Genomic DNA, 26,384 nt, shown 5'->3' with positions numbered 1-26,384 from the left:
TCCCACAAACCAGATGGGATGGCGTATCGCTGCAGAATGCTGTGGGAGCCATGCTGGTTAAGTGTGCCTTGAATTGTAAATAAATCACTGTCCGTGTCACCAGCAAAGCACCCCCACACCATCACACCTCTTCTTCCATGCTTCACGGTGGGAACCACACAAGCGGAGATCATCCGTTCACCTACTCTGCGTCTCACAAAGACATGGCGGTTGGAACCAAAAATCTCAAATTTGGACTCATCAGACCAAATTGACAAATTTCCATCAGTCTAATGTCCATTGCTCGTGTTTCTTGGCTCTTCTTCTCATTGGTGTTCTTTAGTAGTGGTTTCTTTGCGACTGCACTTGAGGAAACTTTAAAAGTTCTTGAAATTTTCCCAGATTGACTGACCTTCATGTCATAAAGTAATGATGGCGTGTTGTTTCTCTTTGCTTATTTGAGCTGTTCTTGACATAATATGGACTTGGTCTTTTAGTAAATAGGGCCATCTTCTGTATATCACCCCTACCTTGTCATAACACAACTGATTGGCACAAACACATTAAGAAGGAAAGAAATTACACAAATTAACTTTTAACAAGGCACACTTGTTAATTGAAATGCATTCCAGGTGACTACCTCATGAAGGTGGTTGAGAGAATACCAAGAGTGTGCAAAGCTGTCATCAAGGCAAAGTGTTACTACTTTGAATAATCTCTTTTTTGGTTACTAAATGATTCCATATGTGTTATTTCATAGTTTTGATGTCTTCACTATTATTCTACAATGTAGAAAACAGTAAAAATAAAGAAAAACCATTGAATGAATAGGTGTGGGAAAACTTTTAACTGGTACTGTATATTGGATGTATATATAACATAATACAATATAGAGAATAATTCATACTATTATATAGTATACTTTACTTTAATACTGTATAATAGCAGTTTGTCCTGTTCATTCCTTCAACCTCTGGCTTGGAGGAGAGGTGCTCTAACAAAAAGCACTGGACCAACTTCGACCTGGTTACGGCAACACTGCCGCTGATACATATCTCAGCCTGGACTTGATTTGGATTCTGCCCTGAGACTGCACTCATCACTGCCCCTGGCCAACCATGCAGCATTCCCACACAGTGAGAGGGAACCGGGGGGGGGGTGGCAGCATGCTCCCCAGGGCAACCAAGCCTAACAGGGTGTCACAGAGGGCGGCTGGGAAGAGGAGAGGTGACACCGTGACATGGACAGGAGAGAGAAACTGTGTGTGCGTGTGTGTGCGCCTGTGCGAGTGTGTGTGTGGAAGCATGTTTTTGTGTGTGAATGCATACATTCTGCTTGCAGCGTACATACAGCTTACATGCACACTGTGTGCGTACGGTATGTGCAGTGTTTGATGTGTCTTGGTGGAGGGGGGGGGGGGGGGGGGGGCACCATGTGCTGTGGCGTGGGGCAGAATGGGAGGTCTCTAGGGAAAGGTGATGAGCAGGAAGTACCTCTTCCTAAACCCCACCAGACCAGGAATCCTTTGCTCCACATACTATATGTGGTATCTACATGGTCTACCTTCTGAAAAGGACACTCTACTATATGTGGTATCTACATGGTCTACCGTCTGAAAAGGACACTCTACTGTATGTGGTATCTACATGGTCTACTGTCTGAAAAGGACATTCTACTGTATGTGCTAATGAGAGAATAGGGCTGCCTCCTTAATTGTACCCTATTCTGGTCAAAAGTAGTGCCTTATGTAGGCAATAGAATGCCATGTGGGACACAGTCTTACATGTATTCAGTAGAGACCAACAGATGGGGAAGGTTACATTGTAGCGAGAGAAAGTGTGAGAACGTGCTGCAATCGCAGCACCGTTCCTCAACTATAAGCACGGGTATTTTCTTAATGTCAGGCTAACCTTTGGTTGAATTTTACTGGACCAGTCTCTGGCCAACGGCAGTAAATCCGTGGCTGAAATGTGCTGGTGCCCATTGCCAAGACATTTAACGAGGAACGCTGGTCACGACTGACAGAGCGGCCCAACCTGCCTGCACACAGAGCTAAGGGCCCTATAGTGCACTGATGCAGCAGGGTTTAGAGTAGTTACATTGTAGCCTGATTTCCAGACTCTTATTGCCCGAGACAACTTTTCGTGGTCTTATGATGGATCGTTATTGAATACACACTACTGAGACAGTCAGGGCAATGTTCAGTAGCGAACACTGTAGCCAATCGTTTTGAAACGGACAACGAAAATAAGCATTACTGATTGGACTAGCCTTTTACAGGTTCCTCCATGTTTTAAAGCATTTTCTGTTTGTGGTGCATGAAAAAGCATGTCAATCTCTTGTTGCTTGTTAATGTTACAGTAGATGTATTACGACTATTGATGAACATCCAATTGAAATGCATCATTCCAAGATCAAACATTTCTCTTCTTTGTGAGCTAAGCAACTTCTTTACGTATAGGATTTTTCTACAGGGGATCAGTTCCTGACTTTAACTGTTTCAGTGCCATAAAAAGTCTATACAATTGAACATATACACAAAGTGCCTTCGGAAAGTATTCATACCCTTGACTTATTCCACATTTTGTTGTCTTACAGTCTGAATTCAAAATGGATTCAATAGATTTATCTCACCCATCTACACACAATAGCCCATAATTGAAAACATGTTTTTAGAAATGTTTGCAAATATATAATAAATATAATACAGAAATATCTTATTTACATAAGTATTCACACCCCATAGTCAATACTTTGTAGAAGCACCTTTGGCAGCGATTACAGCTGGAGCTTTCCACACCTGGATTGTGCAACTTTTGACGATCATTCTTTTAAAAAGTCTTGCCATAGATTTTCAATTATATCAAGAACAGCTCAATAAGCAAAGAGAAATGACAGCCCATCATTACTTTAAGGCATGAAGGTCAGTCAATACGGAAAATGTCAAGAACTTTGAAAGTTTCTTCAAGTGCAGTGGCAAAAACCATCAAGCACTGTGATGAAACTGGCTCTCATGTGGACCGCCACAGGAAAGGAAGACCCATAGTTTCCTCTGCTGCAGAGGATAAGTTCATTAGAGTTACCAGCCTCAGAAATTGCGGCCCAAATAAATGCTTCACGGAGTTCAAGTAACAGATACATCTCAACATCAACTGTTCAGAGGAGACTGTGTGAATCAGGCCATCATGGTCGAATTACTGCAAAGAAACCTCTACTAAAGGACACCAATAACAAGAAGAGACTTGCTTGGGCCAAGAAACACGAGCAATGGACATTACACCGGTGAAAATTTGTCCTTTGGTCTGGAGTCCAAATTGGAGATTTTTGGTTCCAACCTCCTTGTCTTTTGAGACACGGTGTTGGTGAACGGATGATCTCCGCATGTGTATTTTCCACCGTGAAGCATGGAGGAGGAGGTGCTATGGTGTGGGGTTGCTTTGCTGGTGACACTGTCTGTGTGATTTATTTAGAATTCAAGTAACACTTAACCAGCATGGCTACCACAGCATTCTGCAGCGATACGCCGTCCCATCTGGTTTGGGGTTAGTGGTACTATCATTTGTTTTTCAACAGGACAATGACCCAACACACCTCCAGGTTGTGTATGGGCTATTTTACCAAGAAGGAGAGTGATGGAGTGCTGCATCAGATGACCTGGCCTCCACAATCCCCCGACCTCAACTAAATTTAGATGGTTTGGGATGAGTCGGACCGTAGAGTGAAGGAAAAGCAGCCAACAAGTGCTCAGCATATGTGGGAACTCCTTCAAGACAGTTGGAAAAGTATTCCAGGTGAAGCTGGTTGAGAGAATGCCAAGAGTGTGCAAAGCTGTGATCAAGGCAATGGGTGGCTACTTTGAAGAATCTAAAACATATTTTGATTTGTTGAACACTTTTTTGGTTACTACATGATTCCATATGTATTATTTCATAGTTTTGATTTCTTCACTATTATTCTACAATGTAGAAAATAGTAAAAATAATGAAAAACACTTGAATGAGTAGGTGTTCTAAAACGTTTGACCGGTAGTGTTAGTCAAAACTGTAACTCGGCCACTCAGGAACATTCACTTTCTTCTTGGTAAGCAACTCCAGTGTAGATTTGGTCTTGTGTTTTAGGTTATTGTCCTACTGAAAGGTGAATTCATCTCCCAGTGTCTGGTGGAAAGCAGACTAAACCAGGTCTAATGCACAGTGAATTCATCTCCCAGTGTCTTGTGGAAAGCAGACTAAACCAGGTTTTCCTCTAGGATTTTGCCTGTGCTCAGCTCCATTCTGTTTATTTTTAATCCTGAAAAACTCCCCAGACCTTAACAAGTACAAGCATACCCATAACATGATGCAGCCACCACTATGCTTGAAAATATTGAGAGTGGTACTCAGTAATGTGTTGTATTGGATTTTCCACAAACATACCACTTTGTATTCTGGACATACAGTTCATTTATTTGCCACATTTTTTTCAGTATTACTTTAGTGCCGTGTTGCAAACAGGATACATGTTTTGTAATATTTGTATTCTGTACAGGCTTCCTTCTTTTCACTCTGTCAACTAGGCCAGTATTCTGGAGTAACTACAGTGTTCTTGGTCCATCCTCAGTGTTCTCCTATCACAGCCATTCAACTGTTTTAAAGTCACCATTGGCCTCATTGTCACGTTCCTGACCTTATTTCCTTTGTTTAGTCTTTGTTTAGTTGGTCAGGACGTGAGCTGGGTGGGCATTCTATGTTTTGTGTTTCTATGTTGGGTTTGTTGTTTGGGCTAATATGGTTCTCAATCAGAGGCAGGTTTTTGTCATTGTCTCTGATTGGGAACCATATTAAGGTAGCCTGTTTTCACTGTTTGTTTGTGGGTGATTGTTCCTGTTCGTGTGTTCATGTATTTTGTGTTCCCATGTTCAGGACTGTAGCTTTGTCGGTTTTCGTCTGTTTATTGTTTTTGTTCGTGTTGAAAAAAGTGTTCCAATAAATATGGAAACGTACCACGCTGCGCTTTGGTCCTCCTCTCCTTCCAACGACGAGAGCCGTTACACTCATGGTGAAATCCCTGAGCGGATTTGTTTTATTTTTCCCCCATCTACCAATAGGTGCCCTTCTTTGCGAGGCATTGGAAAACCTCCCTGGTCTTTGTGGTTGAATATGTATTTCAAATTCACTGCTCAACTGAGGGACCTTACAGATAATTGTATGTGCGGGGTACAGAGATGAGGTAGTCATTCAGAAATCATGTTAAACACTATTATTGCACACAGAGTGAGTCCATAAAACTTACTATGTGACTTGTTAAGCACATTTTTACTCCTAAACTTATTTAGGCTTGTCATAACAAATGGGTTGAATACTTATTGACTCAAAACATATCAGCTCTTCATTTGTAAACAAAAATCTAAAAACATTATTCCACTTTGACATTATGGGGTATTGTGTGTAGGCCAGTAACAAACAAATCCAAATGTAATAAATTCTAAATTCAGGCTGTAACACAATAAAATGTGGACAAAGTCAAGGGGTGGGAATACTTTCTGAATGTACTGTCATGAAAATGTGTCAGTACTCAGGAATGTCTGAGCCGGAATTGGATATTAAAGGCGTTCATTTCTGCCTGTGATAAGTATTGGCTCCAGGGTTTCTTGTCAGCATTTCAAGTAAGAACTAACACCCCTTAGCTAATAGGGCTCCGAGGACATTGTAGGCCTGGCAGTGAAATGTAGACCATTTCAGCATTACACTGACAAAGCAATGACAAGTAGCTCTGGAGCTATTATAACCACAACTCTGCGCTCCTCGAACTAATCAGGTACTTGAAAAGTCCCTCTGTGTTTATTTGTGTGTGTCTGTGCATGTATTTCTCAGTCTACATGACAATGATGCTAATATGTCCTGACCGAGTGTGTTTGGTCCAACGAATAATGTGCCAATAGAATCCCCCCTGGTTCTCCATGTTCTTCCTAGAGTTCTGCAGCCACAGCCAGACTTCCCAGAGTTCTCCAGCTGGAGCCACAGCCAGACTTCCCAGAGTTCTCCAGCTGGAGCCACAGCCAGACTTCCCAGAGTTCTCCAGCTGGAGCCACAGCCAGACTTCCCAGAGTTCTCCAGCTGGAGACACAGCCAGACTTCCCAGAGTTCTCCAGCTGGAGCCACAGCCAGACTTCCCAGAGTTCTCCAGCTGGAGCCACAGCCAGACTTCCCAGAGTTCTCCAGCTGGAGCCACAGCCAGACTTCCCAGAGTTCTCCAGCTGGAGCCACAGCCAGACTTCCCAGAGTTCTCCAGCTGGAGCCACAGCCAGACTTCCCAGAGTTCTCCAGCTGGAGCCACAGCCAGACTTCCCAGAGTTCTCCAGCTGGAGCCACAGCCAGACTTCCCAGAGTTCTCCAGCTGGAGCCACAGCCAGACTTCCCAGAGTTCTCCAGCTGGAGCCACAGCCAGACTTCCCAGAGTTCTCCAGCTGGAGCCACAGCCAGACTTCCCAGAGTTCTCCAGCTGGAGCCACAGCCAGACTTCCCAGAGTTCTCCAGCTGGAGCCACAGCCAGACTTCCCAGAGTTCTCCAGCTGGAGCCACAGCCAGACTTCCCAGAGTTCTCCAGCTGGAGCCACAGCCAGACTTCCCAGAGTTCTCCAGCTGGAGACACAGCCAGACTTCCGTCACTGAAGCAACAGGTGATGGCGAGCAACTATGTCCACATCTCACTTCCCCTTCCCTGCATATCCCAATACCAGCCTTCCCTGCTGATGTGGAGATCGGCCAAACAAAAGAGTGCAAGGCCTTGGAATTGGGAAAGGCTAGGAAACCGGGAAGTACTGTTGGATCCGTGGTAATTCCTCTCATCCCACAATTCCTGTTCTTTCCCATGGCCGAAGTAACTCCCCAGGACTTATGACATGAGCTACAGATGATTACAGGCCTGATATTTATTTTTTTCCTAAAGTAATTGAGCCTCCTTGTCTTGGCACAAGCAGCAGTCCTACTTCTTTTTCTCCCTCTTTAGGTTGCCAGTGAGGCAGCGCATTTTGATTAATTGGCAGTTGGGTGCCAGTTTTGTGCCCACGCAGCCTTTTCCCAGTCAGCAATGTGTGAGGTAGCAGCCGGAGCTAACCTGACCCTAAAGCTCTCGTGCGGCAGGGCTAGCCTTGGTAACATGTTAGCCTAGCAACTTAGCAAGGCTTGTAGCTTTACTGTAAGCTTAGTAACTGGCTGGTCCAACAGCAAGAATACATAGACATGAATTCGGTTGAGAGTTGCGAAAACCATCTTCAGAGCTGTTTCTAAAAGGGTTAAAAAGTACATTATCTCCTGATGGGGTAGAGCACCACCATTTTTGTTGTCCTACTTGTTTTCATATCCACCAATCTTGACAACCGTGTGTCTGAACGTGGGGAAGGAACTGTGCGTTCTGATACCCGGCCCACACCGGGTTCGGGGACCTTGGCACCATTGACCGAGCCACTTGGGAGCACTAGTATGTTATACCGAGTGACCGACTGAAAGGAAACGTAGCTATGACATAACTACTGTGGCAAGGAACAGTAGTTAAGTAACTCGCCACATCGGCAACATTTTTAAACAGGGGTAAGTGACGCTTCACCGCTGCAGGGACAGGAAGTAAATATCTTCCCCCAAACCTGGAGGAACTCTGCTGTGGGGGAGGAAAACACATTTAAAGTTACATTCACCAGCAATGGTTCAGTCTCCCCTGCCGAATCCAAAGCCGGGGCTACAGGCTGCCACTGGCTGATGTCATCCGATTCACACTCTGAAATCTCTTAAGAGGGGATTGTATATCATCCCTGGAATCCGGACTTTGAACACTGCCAGAGAAACTGGAATGAGTCTCACTTGTCTGGGATGATATCCCTATCAACTCCCACCACCAATCATCCTCACAAAGTCAGACAATGGTCACGCTAACTGGTCTGAGCCAAGGCCTCCTGAGTGTGTTTCCACCCCAAGGCAAGATGACAGCACTCGTGAGTATCTTTAATTTTCATTGTGAAGCCACATGCCCTAGGGCACGGTCGGAGGTTAGCCTTTTTTTAGCATACTCTTACCACTGGCCAGCTTACTCAAGCAAGGAAGGGCTGGCTACACAAGCAGAGTAGAAGGTAGCTTTTAGCAAACACAAAAACTGATACCAAGACCAAAAACTCACAACAGCTACAGGAGGTGGATATGAATACTCTTGTACTCTATCTCCAGTAAGAGATATCTAAATTGGAGCCGAATCTCGCAGCCTTCACGTGCTTGAAAAGTTTGGAAATGGCATGATACGTTCTTTCAGGTGAGCTGAAAAGTGAAGAATTTAGGAAATGGATGCAAGGGTATTATATCCAGGAAGGTGGGGCTTCCCGAGGGCGGGCTCGGCATCCGTTGGCTTGTTGTGCATGATTTCAGTTTGCTTAAGGTGAATAGGATTGGTCGTTGACTTCCCATAGTACGTTATAAAGAGTGTCCGACTGAAAGGGAATGAAGGTTGTTATGTCAGAGGTTTTCTGGTTAGCCTGTCAATCAAAATAAATTGGCTTGTGAAACTCAGTGACACTATCGCAATGGTCCACATCAAAGTAACAAAACATTGTGCCAACAAAATAGTGGATGAGCCAGTTACAGTATTACTCCACACGAATTCATTGGAGCTAACCTTTGAGGCACCATCATGCTTTTTTTGCTGAACTAGCCCTATGATGGTGCCCTATATATCTGACGGTCCAGACCACCTATGCTTAGTAGCACCCAAGCTGTTACTACTTGAATGTCCAACTGTCTTTCAACAGCGTACACATAAAACAACCTATGACAACACAAACCACATTTCCATCCAACCATTTCATGAGGATGAATTACCTGACGCATGAAAAAAGTCCCGACCGGGCTGATGGAAACATGAAATGCCGGTACAATGCCAACAGATAAATTGTTTGTTCGACATGGGTGGGATCTTTTTGTGTCTGTAAAATGTATTATGCGAGAAATGGCGATGGAAACGCCTTTATGTGCAAATATTGATATAATAACCATCATATCGAAGTAGCCTAAACTCTGAGTCACGCGATGATATGTTGTGTGGTCCTCCTCACTATGGAAAGCATGGAGTTAATTAAGGCTACAGATAAAATAAATGATGATGAACTTCATAGGGTGGTGAATGTGCAAGGTGATGAGCTTGATAAATAATGATCAATAAATAAATATATAATAAATATTGAGGGTTCTATTCTGGTGACATGATCGATGCTAGCCTGCCATTTGACAAATACAAATAATATCACTCTTATCCATAATAATCTCAATGTTGGTAGCCTACCCTAATAATCTCAATGTTGGTAGCCTACCCTAATAATCTCAATGTTGGTAGCCTACCCTAATAATCTCATGTAGGTAGCCTACCCTAATAATCTCATGTAGGTAGCCTACCCTAATAATCTCAATGTTGGTAGCCTACCCTAATAATCTCATGTAGGTAGCCTACCCGCACTGTATCTGCGAGCTTTTGGCTAGAGTGCATGTGTCAAGACCAGAGTGGGCACATTCGCTACATAACATAACAGTTTTTTGAGACAAAACCATCAGAAGAGTTAAAAATGCAATGGAAACCCATTTAACTTGTATTTTTCATTCAGTACATGGGCATTTAACGGAAGAAGTTATTTTATGTGCACTACTTCATCACGCATAGTCATTCATCCGCAAAAAGTCAGTTTGATGGAAAAACATCTCTGTGGGAAAATGTGCATATTGTTTTATGCAGATTTTAGAATATTCACATGGAAATCTATCACAAATTGGATGGAAACCTAGCTACAAAGGCTCTTTTGATTCAAACTTGGTGAATTTAAAAGGCCCGTGGACAATGCCAGTTCGCCTAACAGGTCTGCTACAATAGATGCGTAATTTTTGCAGACCGTGAGATGCTCCTATTCATTTCTTACACTGCTCTGGTTCTATTATCAAGATTTCCACACGCAGCTCTTGATAAGATTTCGACACTTGATAATGTGGCTCGCGCTCTCTCGCTGGCCAAACGTTACGCTTCCAGTGTATTGTATATTTAGTGTTTAATAAGGATCCACATTCCAGCTACTCTTCCTGGGGTCCAGCAACATTACGGCAGTTATATCAAATAAAACATATTACACAACATTACATTTCATAACACTTTTCACAACTATGACTAGACATATGTTATGATCAATAATAACCTTCTCGGGAACCATTCAGCGTCTATATATTTTTCTACACCACCGTATTTCAATTTAATATTAAGTTACTCAACACAATCCTCAGCATAGAAAAATATAATGGTTACAACAAAGAACAAAGTGCCAAAGCGCATATCTATCGTCTTATTAAAACATCCATGACAATATAATTATCACTTTCAATATAAACAAACCTCTACCTCATAGCTGGCTCTTTATTTGCACCACATTCCATTTAGCGCCAACTTCAAGGGTTCTATTAGCAGGTCTCAAGTCTCGACTCGTCTCTTGATAATGTATTTGCCCCACGTGACTTACTTTGCTGTAAAGTGATAAAGACTTTTCTCTTAGCCACCTTTTAGTCTGACGTTTGGTTGGTTGCTATTTGCAAGATGAGGGTCAATGCCACTTCGACTCAGTCATAAATGAAATTGGAATTTGTCTATTTTCACTGAGACTCTTACACAAAGTATAAGCTGTCTTGGGCAACAGGGCTTTGGTCCACTTAGAGTATACACCAGAATGTAATTTTGTAATGAGCATCTATTCATATAGGCCATATGTAGCAGAGGCTTAGTTTGGAGTCTGTTTTGGCTATAGCCACACTTTTGTGTTGTTACAACACGGCCAAGAGTTGGCTAAAGTTGAAACTTAGAAGTCAATGCTGAATGAGATACACACAGATTTACTCAGCGTTTGCACTTTGCACCACCTTTTCCCCCGGAATAAAACACCAACAACAAGCTAAAACATGAAACTGTGTTCTTTCTCATAACCTTAACCTGCTTCAGAGAGTTAAATGAATTATTATACAAATAATTAGTAGAAATGCATTGCATAATTCTACTAATGTTGTGCCACAGATAAAAATAACTATCTCCAAAACCTTATTGGGGTTGGGATGGCTCGGGCTTTCAACTACAGTTTGTGTTTTCCATTGACTGAACCACCGGCCCGGAGGAAAATATGTGCGTCCTATTCCCAAAGACATTTTGGCCTGTGTGCACATTCTGGTCAGGCTCATGGGTGGATTAGTACCACAAAAGAGAATGTTTCAATTAAATCACAACTCCTCCCTGACCCTTTCTCTTCCAGGGCCCCTGAACCCCCACACCCCCCTCCAACTAGGCAAAGCCCCCTCAAGATCAGTGCCCCTACCCTACCTCCTAAAGCCTTCCGCATGCTTCGGTTCGCCTCTATACTTTCGCTTGAAAAAATGAGAAGAAATTGGCAATAGTACTGTTTATCCATTTTGAGATGCCGTAGCCAGTATACGCTTCCACAAAATAGTCAGAATTAAAGAAATCTGTCATTCATTTTGATGTTTTTGCTGAGGAGATCTTAGTCGTGCAATTTTGCATCTAACTAAGAAAAAATTGGCACGAAAGCAATTTGACTCTAGTTGAATGACAACGACGAAGAGGCGTAGACTTCGGCTTCCGAACATCGGCTTGCTGTAGAAAAAATGTTGTTCGCAAACAGATGAAAAAACCCCTTGCCGAAGACCAAAACAAGCAAAGACATCACAAAATGTTGTCATAATATATGCACAAACTGTTTCAGATGAGAAGCATGCGGACATCTTAACAGAGGCCTAGTTCCCCACAATAACTCCTTAACTCTTGAGATGGGAAAACATGAAGTTGAATGGGAAAACATGAAGTTGAATGGGAAAACATGAAGTTTGTTATAAAGTTGATCATGTGCTCTTTGACAGAATGTAACATTTTTGTGAAATAGTTATTTATAAGTATACCATGTACAGTGCCTTCAGAAAGTATTCACACCCCTTGGCTTATTCAACATTCTGTTGTTACAGCCTGAATTTAAAATGTGTTAAATAGATTTTTTTCTCACCCATCTACATTTTTGCTAATTTATTGAGAATGAAATGCATAAGTACTCTATGTAATTTACATAAGTATTCACACGTCTGAGTCAATACTTTGTAGATGCATCTTTGGTAGTTATTACAGCTGTAAGTCTTTCAGGGTAAGTCTAAGAGCTTTCCACACCTGGATTGTGCAACATTTGCCCTTTTTATTATTTTCTAAATGGTTCAAGCTCTGTCAAATTGGTTGTTGATCATTGCAAGACAACCATTTTCAGGTCAAGTAGATTTAAGTAAAAACTGTAACTCGGCCACTCAGGAACATTCACTGTATTACTGGTAAGCAACTCCAGTGTAGATGTGGCCTTGTGTTTTAGGTTATTGTTCTGCCGAAAGGTGAATTCATCTCCCAGTTTCTGGTGGGAAACAGACTAAACCAGGTTTTTGCTCTAGGATTTTGCTTGTGCTTAGGTCCATATTTTTTATCCTGAAAAACTCCCCAGTCCCTAACATGATGCAGCCACCACTATGCTGGAAAATATGGAGAGTGGTACTCAGTAATGTGTTGTATTGGATTTGCCACAAACATAACACTTGCTTTGCCAATTTTTTTGCAATATTACTTTTGTGCCTTTTTGCAGGATGAATGTTTTGGAATATTTTTATTCTGCACAGACTTCCTTCTTTTCACTCTGTCAATTATGTTATTATAGTGGCATAACTACAAATATGTTGATCCAACCTTCAATTTCTCCTATTAAAGCCATTAAACTCTGTAAATGTTTAAAGTCACCATTGGCATCATGGTGAAATCCCTTAGCGGTTTCCTACCTCTCCGGTAACTGAGTTAGGAAGGACACCTGTATCTTTGTAGTGACTGGGTGTATTGGCACACCATCTAAAGTGTAATGAATAACTTCACCATGCTCAAAGGGATATTCAATATCTGTTCTTTTTTTTACCCATCTACCAGTAGGTGCCCTTCTTTGGAAAACCTCCCTGGTCTTTGTGGTTGAATCTGTGTTTGAAATTCACTGCTCGACTAAGGGTCCTTACAGATAATTGTATGTGTGGGGTACAGAGATAGTCTTTCAAAATTCATATTATTGCAACATATTATGTGACTTGTTATGCAAATCTTTACTCCTGAACGTGTTTAGACTTGCCATATCAAAGGGGTTGAATACTTATTGACTCAAGACATTTCAGCTTTTCATTTTTAATTATTATTATTTATTTTTTTGAAAAACACAATTCCACTTTGACCTTATGTGGTATATGTTCCAAAACATCTAAATGTAATCCATTTTAAATTCAGGCTAAGACAACAACATTTGGAAAAAGTCAAGGGTGTGTGAATACTTTTTGAAGACAGTGTACATGGCTCTGTATTGGCCTTGTTCCTTTTGGAATTTCTTCACATTATCCATGAAACGCTTTTGATTTGTGCTTTGAAAGTTTCCCATAGGTACAGATCTAGGATCAGCTTCCCGTCCCCCAATGCTAACCTTTACCATTAGTGGGGGAAATGAACTGACCCCAGGTCAGCCTGTATTTATATATAGAGGCTGGATTTACATTAGTAAAATATGTCTAGTGAGATCGATCTCTCTTCAAAATCAGATTTGCAACTTTTCTGTTTACAGTAGCCTTGGATGTTGTGTGGCCAAAGCCAAATTCCTGCTTCAGCTATTAGCATAGTGTAAATACCTATAGTTTATAGACAAACAGGTTTATAGACAGAAAGGTTAGCAATTCAAACTTTACAGGAGCTTCTCATCTTAAACATATTGCACATAGTGTTGCACACTTGATTAATGCAATGATTCACAAATGTGTGGATATTTTAAAAGCCTTTAATCTTCAATGTTGTCTACTGGTATTAAGGTAATTAAAGGGATACTGCAAGATTTTGAGATTTAGGTCATTTTTTAATTTACCCAGAGTCAGATTAACTCATGGATACCATTTTTATGTCTCTGCATGCAGTTTGGAGATAATTGAAGTTAGCATATCGTTAGCTTAGAGCAATTGCTGGAAGTCTCCAGATACAGTAGCCAGCTCCTCTCAAACGCAGGGAAATAGACCCTCTAACAACATTGAGTTGTTATTTTACCTGAAATGCACAAGGTCCTCTACTCCGACAATTAATCCACACATAAAACGGCCAACCGAATCGTTTCTAGTCAGCTCTCCTCCTCCTGTTGGCGTGCGCGAGCAGTGTGGGTGCAATAATTGAATAACATAGATTTCGAAATTTATTTTGCGACGCTCGCGCTCGCGCACGCGACGTGTCCTGTCTGGTCAGCATGTTACTCAAGTTATAATGTGTTAGTTGCTTACCTGACCCTGGCAATCTGTGTGTAATGTTAACTAGCTAACAAACTAACCACTATCTGTTAACAAATGTTTTCCTTCTACAGTATGTGGTTCATTTTCAGAATGAGAGAATTAGGTGAAAATGAGGCGTTGCTTGTTAACAAAGTGGATTCAGGGATCAAGTGTAGCTGGAGCTGGCTGAACTGGATGCCGCTATAGAGGTGAAAGGAACACCACACACTTTCCCTCTTTCTCACTTTTGCTGGCACATTGTAGAACAGATGTCCACAGGCAGAAAGTGTACAATGTAATAATGTGCAATGTAGCCCAAAGATATTGTTTTTGTTGTGTTGAACTTGACAATAACACTGTGTGTGAGTGAGGGGCATTATACTTTTTTTAAACTCAGTGAACGTTATTTTTGCACACATGTAGCCTTGTGCACTTGATCAAAAAATAGAATGCCTGTTTGTTTCATTATATTTCTACTTCAAGAAGTTTTTTTCCCAAGTGCAATATTTAGATGTGTGTGTGGTCACAAGCGTTTTATTATAAAGGCTGTCATGGCTAACTGCAATATTAGTCATTTGCACAAGTCATTTGCAGTAAGCAGCCAGCAGCATACCACCCTGCATCCCACTGCTGGCTTGCTTCTGAAGCTTAGCAGGGTTGGTCCTGGTCAGTCCCTGGATGGGAGACTAGATGCTGCTGGAAGTGGTGTTGGAGGGACAGTAGGAGGCACTCTTTCCTCTGGTCTAAAAAATTATCCCAATGCCCCAGGGCAGTGATTGGGGACACTGCCCTGTGTAGGGTGCTGTCTTTTGGATGAGATATTAAACGGGTGTCCTGACTCTCTGAGGTCATTAAAGATCCCATGGCACTTATCGTAAGAGTAGGGGTGTTAACCCCGGTGTCCTGGCTAAATTCCCAATCTGGCCCTCAAACCATCACGGTCACCTAATAATCCCCAGTTTACAATTGGCTCTTTCATCCCCCTCCTCTCCCCTGTAACTATTCCCCAGGTTGTTGCTGCAAATGAGAATGTGTTCTCAGTCAACTTACCTGGTAAAATAAAGGATAAATAAAATAAATTTTAAAAAGTCTAGGCAACAAATAACATTGGATTGCTTTCTTTACATTATTTAGCTGTGAGTTAGGTTCACATGAACCTCTTGTTATTTTACACACAGACACTGATCATGTAGATCATATTCTTTGTTTTTTAATTAGTTTAAACCTGCATTTCCCCCTAGCAGGGACTTTTTGCAGGGTTCAGTGCAACAAAAAAGTGTCACCTTTTTGGGCCTTCAGCAGTTTGCATCCCTGCTTGTTACACTACACAAGTATCTCTCCTGGACCTAGTTTGTCCTCAAAGTAGTGTAGTATAAAGAGGCCCATTGCTGTAGCCATGTCGCCACAGCAACCTGCTATGGGCGCAACAAGAACCATCTCTGGCACCAGGGGTGGTTTACATAGATTGATAGTATTTACATTGCCTTTGACTGCAAAGAGCAGTGTCTAGTTCTGAATAACAAAATAGAGTAAAATTAACAATTTAATTCCTTTGCCGGGAAGTTACACCTTGCAATGGCCACTTGCAATAGGCAAATATTGATATGGTTATCTGTGGTAAAACATTTTTTAAAGAATAATAAATAACTGCTACAATGGAAAGTGGAAGGCTGACAGAATCGCCAGATTCTTATCGAAAAGTGGAAGATTAAGTGGAACCCGCTCCAGTTCTCCATTTTGTCCTCTGCTGCTGGATTCAGTTAACTTTCCCTACTTTGGTGAACATTTATATAATTACCTCTCTTGACATTTTATGCAAAGCAATCAAGTTTTTAAGTTATGTCGTATATCTGACTTAGTTATGAAGAATGATTCAGTCCCTGTTTGCATCCCAAATGGCACCCTATTCTCTACTATCTATCCCTTTGAGTCCTGGTCAAAAGTAGTGCACTACATAAGGAATTGGATGTCATTTAGGACAAAGCCTGTTGCCCATGATTGTAATGAGATGGACTGTGTGGATGATCGGCCTATCCCACTTCGATCTAAATCATTTCCGGTGGTGGGAATACCTAACTTCCTTACCCATTCTAGCCAAGTGAGTCAGTCCACATAGTCTGACCCACATTACAGGCCTGCCTCTTATCAATCTTACCCCATTAAGTTCAGGAGTACACACTCCCTCCACATCACATGTGGCTTTGACTTCATTGCACATGTTAATAAGGAGAATAAATACTATTTAGCTGGAACAATGGAAGTCTCTATGTGATAATAACCCAACATTGTGTCTTGACTTCAACTATGACACATTGTTTACACACACATAACCACATAGACAATAAAACACATGCTAGTAGTGCTGTCTGTCTGGTGTAGTACTGTGTCTGGTATAGTACTGTGTGTCTGGTATAGTACTGTGTCTGGTATAGTACTGTGTGTCTGGTATAGTACTGTGTCTGGTATAGTACTGTGTGTCTGGTGTAGTACTGTGTGTCTGGTATAGTACTGTGTCTGGTATAGTACTGTGTGTCTGGTATAGTACTGTGTCTGGTGTAGTACTGTGTCTGGTATAGTACAGTGTCTGGTATAGTACTGTGTGTCTGGTATAGTATAGTACTGTGTGTCTGGTATAGTACTGTGTCTGGTATAGTACTGTGTGTCTGGTGTAGTACTGTGTGTCTGGTATAGTACTGTGTGTCTGGTATAGTACTGTGTGTCTGGTATAGCACTGTGTGTCTGGTATAGTACTGTGTGTCTGGTATAGTACTGTGTGTCTGGTATAGTACTGTGTCTGGTATAGTACTGTGTGTCTGGTGTAGTACTGTGTGTCTGGTATAGTACTGTGTGTCTGGTATAGTACTGTGTGTCTGGTATAGCACTGTGTGTCTGGTATAGTACTGTGTGTCTGGTATACTGTGTGTCTGGTATAGTACTGTGTGTCTGGTATAGTACTGTGTGTCTGGTATAGTACTGTGTCTGGTATAGTAATGTGTGTCTGGTATAGTACTGTGTCTGGTATAGTACTGTGTGTCTGGTGTAGTACTGTGTGTCTGGTATAGTACTGTGTGTCTGGTATAGCACTGTGTGTCTGGTATAGTACTGTGTCTGGTATAGTATTGTGTGTCTGGTATAGTACTGTGTCTGGTATAGCACTGTGTGTCTGGTATAGCACTGTGTGTCTGGTATAGCACTGTGTGTCTGGTATAGCACTGTGTGTCTGGTATAGTACTGTGTGTCTGGTATAGTACTGTGTCTGGTATAGTACTGTGTGTCTGGTATAGTACTGTGTGTCTGGTATAGTACTGTGTGTCTGGTATAGTACTGTGTGTCTGGTATAGTGCTGTGTGTCTGGTATAGTACTGTGTCTGGTATAGTACTGTGTCTGGTATACTACTGTGTGTGGTATAGTACTGTGTCTGGTATAGTACTGTGTCTGGTATAGTACTATGTGTCTGGTATAGTACTATGTGTCTGGTATAGTACTGTGTGTCTGGGTTAGTACTGTGTGTCTGGGTTAGTACTGTGTGTCTGGTATAGTACTGTGTCTGGTATAGTACTGTGTCTGGTATAGTACTGTGTCTGGTATAGTACTGTGTGTCTGGTATAGTACTGTGTCTGGTATAGTACTATGTGTCTGGTATAGTACTGTGTGTCTGGTGTAGTACTGTGTGTCTGGTGTAGCACTGTGTCTGGTATAGTACTGTGTGTCTGGTATAGCGCTGTGTGTCTGGTATAGTACTGTGTCTGGTATAGTACTGTGTGTCTGGTGTAGTACTGTGTGTCTGGTATAGTACTGTGTGTCTGGGTTAGTACTGTGTGTCTGGTATAGTACTGTGTGTCTGGTATAGTACTGTGTCTGGTATAGTACTGTGTGTCTGGGTTAGTACTGTGTGTCTGGGTTAGTACTGTGTGTCTGGTATAGTACTGTGTGTCTGGGTTAGTACTGTGTTTCTGGGTTAGTACTGGTTGTCTGGGTTAGTACTGGTTGTCTGGGTTAGTACTGTGTGTCTGGGTTAGTACTGTGTGTCTGGGTTAGTACTGTGTGTCTGGTATAGTACTGTGTGTCTGGTATAGTACTGTGTCTGGTATAGTACTATGTGTCTGGTATAGTACTATGTGTCTGGTATAGTACTGTATGTCTGGGTTAGTACTGTGTGTCTGGGTTAGTACTGTGTGTCTGGGTTAGTACTGTGTGTCTGGGTTAGTACTGTGTGTCTGGGTTAGTGCTGTGTGTCTGGGTTAGTACTGTGTGTCTGGATTAGTACTGTGTGTCTGGATTAGTACTGTGTGTCTGGTATAGTACTGTGTGTCTGGTATAGTACTATGTGTCTGGTATAGTACTGTGTCTGGTATAGTACTATGTGTCTGGTATAGTACTGTGTGTCTGGTATAGTACTGTTTCTGGTATAGTACTGTGTGTCTGGGTTAGTACTGTGTGTCTGGGTTAGTACTGTGTGTCTGGGTTAGTACTGTGTGTCTGGGTTAGTGCTGTGTGTCTGGGTTAGTACTGTGTGTCTGGGTTAGTACTGTGTGTCTGGGTTAGTACTGTGTGTCTGGGTTAGTACTGTGTGTCTGGGTTAGTACTGTGTGTCTGGGTTAGTACTGTGTGTCTGGGTTAGTACTGTGTGTCTGGGTTAGTGCTGTGTGTCTGGTATAGTTCTGTCTCTGTTATATTACTGGGCTGTATTTGGGAGTAGGGACTGTATTATGTTTTGTCTGCCAGGAACATTTTGCGAGGGAGGTAAAGGGACATTCCAGTGGCTAATGGGGCATACAGCATGCTTCAAATGTCCCAATGTAGCTAATGAAATGGAATTCCAGTCGCTCCCACGGCAACAAGGAAGCAGGGGGGCTCAGCCACAGAGGATTTTTGTCTTTGACTTGGCAACGGAGAGTTGTGTTTGCCAAGTTAGGACGTGAAACTAATGACCACCACTGTGCTGACTGACTATGCCAGTCTTCACCCCCCAGTCGCCAGTGGACACACATTGTGACATGGACACAAAAAGTGTGGGTGACATGGTTTACCGCTATAGTATCTCCCCCTATGATAATAACATCTGCCCCATTAATAATGCCAAAGGGGGATTTGGAAGGTGTGGTTTCGTTTACCCCATCTTTTTCAGTTTTTCGGCAATTTAAGTGGCGCCTGCTGGGCTTGTTTTTTGGCCCATTAGGTGATTTAGCGTGCCTTTTAAAAAACGCCTCCTGTTAAGTGAACAGTGTTCAACTGAATTGGGTAGGAAATGCATAGTCTGGATTTACGGGTAGAATCTGAAAAGTCCCTAAGAAAAGATTAGCGGGGGATTCTGCAATTGGAGCAAAAAAACTCACACACACACACACACACACACACACACACACACACACACACACACACACACACACACACACACACACACACACACACACACACACACACACACACACACACACACACACACACACACACACACACACACAAAACTACTTGTTTGGCCTGCCAGATAAGCTAAAGTAATAACAGTACAGTCTCAGCTAGTTTTAGCCCTGCTATGAATGTGCCCGCCACTGGTATTCATGGAAACTTTTGGATTCTGTTAAACATCTTTTGCCTCTGGTTGAATCGAGCTTAGTCATATTTTCCACCCCAGGATGCTTTCACTTTCTACAGCGCCAAGCTATTCAGCGATGGCCTCCTCCCTTCCCTTTCCATTTGTCCTGCTCGGTTTAAATGATATATTTTCCATTAGTGATGTATGGAAATAGAAAATACCTCATATTATTCATCTAGAAAATGCTCCTAGTTTTTTGGATAATGGGAAATCATCCAAACTTATGTAACTCTACGTACCTTTTCATTTATCATCGAGGTCCATTCACTCAGTACCCACAATGCACCTAGGGGTTATACTGTATATAATAGGGCCGTGACAATACCAGTATCGCAATACTCGTTAGTGTCGTGGCAAGGAAACAAAACACAAAGCGGATTTAACTTCTTTAAGAAAACAGCTCTAATGTTGGAAACAAACGTCAATATGTTGTCATCGAGTTACATGTATTTATTTTCCAGGCTATAGCACACAATATTTACATACAGCAGGTTTTTGAAGATTTTTAAGTCTGCTTCATGTTTTCCCATTTGAAGGCCCTCGGATCAATTTTTAACTCAGTCGGGGTCTCAACTTACTGCTGCAGGTTAGAATAGTAGAATACACAAGGTGCAATCTCAAAATGTGATTTTGCATCAGCAGTTTTTCTCATGTCATGTCAGTCACTGATAGTCACTCAATTAGCCATGTCAGCTAAAATGTGTCTCGGCTGTCAAGAGGGGGCTGCAAAAATGTTTTGCTCCCAGTGTGTCTGTGGCCCCCACCCCCATCCAAGTGACCCATCCCTGGACTAGGGGGTCTATTTTGGGGTGCAGAGTAAGCCCCCGTTGTCCTTCACCCCCCCCCCCCCCCCCCCCCACAGTGATACCCGAGTGGTGCTTCTCTGGTTCCTCCGTAGCGTCCTCTGGTCTAAACCAGAATCTAAACCAGAGTCCAAAAGGTTCCTTAACAGCTTCTACCACCAAGCCATGCTGAACAATTAATCAAATGCCCCCCCCCCCCACCCTTGATTTTGTTTTTACACTGTTACTACTCGCTGTTTATTATCTATCTGTTCTTCAGCTTAAAAGCCTCCCCCTTTTTCCTCCAAACATAACGATGGTCATTATGGCCAAACAGTTCTATTTTTGTTTCATCAGGCCAGAGGACATTTCTCCAAAAAGCACGATCTTTGTCCCCATGTGCAGTTGCAAACCGTAGTCTGGCTTTTTTAGGGTGGTTTTTGAGCAATGGCTTCTTCCTTGCTGAGTGGCCTTTCAGGTTATGTCGATATAGGATTTGTTTTACTGTGGATATAGATACTTCTGTACCTGTTTCCTCCAGCATCTTCACAGGGTCCTTTGCTGTTGTTCTGGGAATGATTTGCACTTTTCACACCAAAGTACGTTCATCTCTAGGAGACAGAACACGTCTCCTTCCTGAGCGGTATGACGGCTGCGTGGTCCCATGGTGTTTATACTTGCGTACTATTGTTTGTACAGATGAACGCGGTACCTTCAGGCATTTGGAAATTGCTCCCAAGAATTTACCAGACTTGTGCAGGTCTCCAATTATTTTTCTGAGGTCTTGGCTGATTTCTTTTGATTTTCCCATGATGTCAAGCAAATAGGCACTGAGTTTGAAGGTAGGCCCTGAAATACATCCACAGGTACACCTCCAATTGACTCAAATTATGTCAATTAGCCTATCAGAAGCTTCTAAAGCCATGACATAATTTTCTGGAATTTTCCAAGCTGTTTAAAGGCACAGTCAACTTAGTGTATGTAAACTTCTGACCCACTGGAATTGTGATACAGTGAATTATAAGTTAAATAATCTGTCTGTGAACAATTGTTGGAAACATTTATTGCAGAACAAGTTTTAATGACTCCAACCTAAGTGTATGTAAACTTCCGACTTCAACTGTAGAAGCAAAGTATCCAGGAGTCACTGAGGTTTGAAACAGCGGAGGGCTATCAGGTGTTTGTGTGTGTGCGTGTGTGTGCGTATGTGTAGGTCAGAGTTTGTTGTGTGAAAGTGTTGCCCAGTCAACCATGTTTGTGGGCTGTTGCAAGTGTGAGGGGTGTTAGACCAGCATGTTTGAGACCACAGAGACAGCAGACAGGTCGCGCAAGATCCACTGCGAAGTAGGACATCAGGAGATGACTTGAAAACAAGGTCCAAATTCTAAATTTGGTTGTGCATCATGTCAGTCACTGAAAGTCAGTCAATTAGTGTGGGAATAGGAGGCCATGTGTGGGAATAGGAGGCCATGTGTGGGAATAGGAGGCCATGTGTGGGAATAGGAGGCCATGTGTGGGAATAGGAGGCCATGTGTGGGAATAGGAGGCCATGTGTAGGAATAGGAGGCCATGTGTGGGAATAGGAGGCCATGTGTGGGAATAGGAGGCCATGTGTGGGAATAGGAGGCCATGTGTGGGAATAGGAGGCCATGTGTGGGAATAGGAGGCCATGTGTGGGAATAGGAGGCCATGTGTGGGAATAGGAGGCCATGTGTGGGAATAGGAGGCCATGTGTAGGAATAGGAGGCCATGTGTAGGAATAGGAGGCCATGTTTGGGAATAGGAGGCCATGTGTGGGAATAGGAGGCCATGTGTGGGAATAGGAGGCCATGTGTGGGAATAGGAGGCCATGTGTAGGAATAGGAAGCCATGTGTAGGAATAGGAGGCCATGTGTGGGAATAGGAGGCCATGTGTAGGAATAGGAGGCCATGTGTAGGAATAGGAGGCCATGTGTGGGAATAGGAGGCCATGTGTAGGAATAGGAGGCCATGTGTGGGAATAGGAGGCCATGTGTGGGAATAGGAGGCCATGTGTGGGAATAGGAGGCCATGTGTAGGAATAGGAGGCCATGTGTAGGAATAAGCCATGTAAGAGAGAAGGGATGCGTGGTGTGCAGGGTGGGCAGAGGATCAGGATTTGACTCAGTGACTTCATAAGTCACAACAGTGAAAGAGAATACTTATGAAGTTCACAACATTGATAAGATCCCAGGCTATACTCCAAACTCTAAGTTCATTTGACTAATTAACCTTCTAATGCACACTCCATTAGCTAAACATTGAGGGGTGGTTTGCTGGACACGGACCAGGCGTAGTTCTGAATTAAAAAGGATTCTCAATGGAGATTTTTAGTCTTGGTCTACAGGCTTAATCTGTGTCTAGGAAACCGACCCTTATAGTATCAAAGTCGGAATAGTTGTTCTTACTCTCACTGCTTCCAATTCACCTGATATGATACCTTATATACCTTCCTTCTCCCTCTCAATATGAATCCTCCTTAATACAACTCCCCCCCATCTCTTTTTTCCTCTCTCAGTGAAATACATCAAGGAGATGTCAGCCTTCTTTAAGAACACCTTGCCCGGTGCACCCCTACCCTGGGACTCCCCCCATGCCACGACACAGAAGGGCGCAGACGCCCCCCCTGCCGAGCTGAAGGAGGTCAGGACCATCCCCCTGAAAATGTGCCAGGTGACCAGGAAGCAGTGCCCCCCGGACACAGAGAACAGGTACTGTGGGTGGAACCCAGTTCAATGGGGAACTGAGTTACATGATCAGAGGGAGACAGAGAAAAAAAAAATATATATATATAGAGAGAGAGAGAAAGAGGGGGACAGACAGAGGGGGACAGACAGGGGAGAGAGAACGGGGGATGGACGGAGAGACAGGGACGGATGGAGAGACAGGGACGGATGGAGAGACAGGGACGGCCGGAGAGACAGGGACGGCCGGAGAGACAGGGACGGCCGGAGAGACAGGGACGGCCGGAGAGATGGACGGAGAGACAGAGACGGACGGAGAGACAGAGAGAGGGAGACGGACGGAGAGACGGATGGAGAGAGGGAGAAACTGGGTACGATAGCTTGTATCTTGAATTCAGTAAGATATTTATGAAGTCAGATGTCTCACAAGGCACTCCTTTTGGAATCTAAATCAAGGCTCCTTGAATATAACGAGCACTCTACATTTTAATATTTACCTGATGCAAAGTAACACTCCTTTTTCTCACCAAGGTCTGGGCCTGTACCCACAAAAGGTCTGGGCCTGTACCCACAAAAGGTCTGGGCCTGTACCCACAAAGCTTAGGTCTGTACCTGTATCCACAAAGCTTAGGTCTGGACCTGTACCCAGAAAAGGTCTGGGCCTGTACCCACAAAAGGTCTGGGCCTGTACCCACAAAGCTTAGGTCTGTACCTGTATCCACAAAGCTTAGGTCTGGACCTGTACCCAGAAAAGGTCTGGGCCTGTACCCACAAAAGGTCTGGGCCTGTACCCACAAAGCTTAGGTCTGGACCTGTACCCACAAAGCTTAGGTCTGGACCTGTACCCACAAAGCATCTCCAAGTAGGAAAACTGATCTATGGCTGATCCTAAATCAGCACTCCTACTCTGAGGCTCTTTGAGCTCCAGCTGTCCCCTCTGGTTAGACTTTTCGTAGCCTATGGCCAGACAAAGTCCTCTCTTGGATCCAAACGTTGTTATGCTAAGCCTAATTAAAGCCATGTAGTGGAGCAATAGTGTGTATGGGTCCTGCTTCATCTCTCTTCATATCTCACACCTTATGGCTTGTTCCAGGTGAAAACGTTGAAATATTTCAACGAGAATCTACAGCACACTGGTATTGGGTTACCTTGTACGCTCCACAATGAGCTTTAATAGCGCTCTATGTGAACAGACCCAACGCAATGGTAAACCTAAGCGCTGGCGGTAGTGCTATAGGTCTGGGGGTGTGTCAGAAATATTTTTTCTATTTTCACAGCCGTTATTATGAGCACAATCGCTGGCGGTGTCGCGAAATGACTTGGTTTTGATGAATAGACAAGTTGTAGGAGTGATACTGCATGCGTTTGTCTCACGTTCTGTAGGTTATTGACTAGTGATGGGGGCAAAAATTGATACAGTTACATATCGGGATATTATTTTGAACTAATATATCGTATCGTTTTGACAATATAACAATATTATTTTTGCGCTAGTTGGCTGTACTTGCAATACATATTGTATCGGTTAAGAGCGTTTGGCCAGTAACTGAAATGTCAGAGTAACTGAAATGTCACTGGTTCGAATCAAAATTGAATCATTACATTTACATTTAAGTCATTTAGCAGACGCTCTTATCCAGAGCGACTTACAAATTGGTGCATTCACCTTATGACATCCAGTGGAACAGCCACTTTACAATAGTGCATCTAAATCTTTTAAGGGGGGGGGGGGGGGGGGGGGTGAGAAGGATTACTTTATCCTATCCTAGGTATTCCTTAAAGAGGTGGGGTTTCAGGTGTCTCCGGAAGGTGGTGATTGACTCCGCTGTCCTGGCGTCGTGAGGGAGTTTGTTCCACCATTGGGGGGCCAGAGCAGCGAACAGTTTTGACTGGGCTGAGCGGGAACTGTACTTCCTCAGTGGTAGGGAGGCGAGCAGGCCAGAGGTGGATGAACGCAGTGCCCTTGTTTGGGTGTAGGGCCTGATCAGAGCCTGGAGGTACTGAGGTGCCGTTCCCCTCACAGCTCCGTAGGCAAGCACCATGGTCTTGTAGCGGATGCGAGCTTCAACTGGAAGCCAGTGGAGAGAGCGGAGGAGCGGGGTGACGTGAGAGAACTTGGGAAGGTTGAACACCAGACGGGCTGCGGCGTTCTGGATGAGTTGTAGGGGTTTAATGGCACAGGCAGGGAGCCCAGCCAACAGCGAGTTGCAGTAATCCAGACGGGAGATGACAAGTGCCTGGATTAGGACCTGCGCCGCTTCCTGTGTGAGGCAGGGTCGTACTCTGCGGATGTTGTAGAGCATGAACCTACAGGAACGGGCCACCGCCTTGATGTTAGTTGAGAACGACAGGGTGTTGTCCAGGATCACGCCAAGGTTCTTAGCGCTCTGGGAGGAGGACACAATGGAGTTGTCAACCGTGATGGCGAGATCATGGAACGGGCAGTCCTTCCCCGGGAGGAAGAGCAGCTCCGTCTTGCCGAGGTTCAGCTTGAGGTGGTGATCCGTCATCCACACTGATATGTCTGCCAGACATGCAGAGATGCGATTCGCCACCTGGTCATCAGAAGGGGGAAAGGAGAAGATTAGTTGTGTGTCGTCTGCATAGCAATGATAGGAGAGACCATGTGAGGTTATGACAGAGCCAAGTGACTTGGTGTATAGCGAGAATAGGAGAGGGCCTAGAACAGAGCCCTGGGGGACACCAGTGGTGAGAGCACGTGGTGAGGAGACAGATTCTCGCCACGCCACCTGGTAGGAGCGACCTGTCAGGTAGGACGCAATCCAAGCGTGGGCCGCGCCGGAGATGCCCAACTCGGAGAGGGTGGAGAGGAGGATCTGATGGTTCACAGTATCGAAGGCAGCCGATAGGTCTAGAAGGATGAGAGCAGAGGAGAGAGAGTTAGCTTTAGCAGTGCGGAGCGCCTCCGTGATACAGAGAAGAGCAGTCTCAGTTGAATGACTAGTC

At 43.5% G+C, this 26,384-nt stretch overlaps 1 protein-coding gene across 1 annotated transcript in view; it reads left to right on the top strand.

Moving 5' to 3' along the window:
• Positions 1-26,384, top strand: part of LOC139536289 (alpha-1-syntrophin-like) — a 65,439-nt gene that overhangs the window by 24,326 nt on the left and 14,729 nt on the right. Inside the window, exon 3 of the mRNA XM_071336697.1 lies at positions 23,252-23,444. Within this exon, the coding sequence (XP_071192798.1) occupies positions 23,252-23,444 (193 nt within the window). The remainder of the gene's footprint in view (positions 1-23,251; positions 23,445-26,384) is intronic.

Source organism: Salvelinus alpinus, chromosome 12 (assembly GCF_045679555.1).
Source record: "Salvelinus alpinus chromosome 12, SLU_Salpinus.1, whole genome shotgun sequence".
In the NCBI taxonomy this organism is placed as follows: Eukaryota; Metazoa; Chordata; class Actinopteri; order Salmoniformes; family Salmonidae; genus Salvelinus; species Salvelinus alpinus.
Note: the sequence above shows the minus strand (reverse complement) of the source record. Positions and strands in the feature narration are given on the sequence as shown.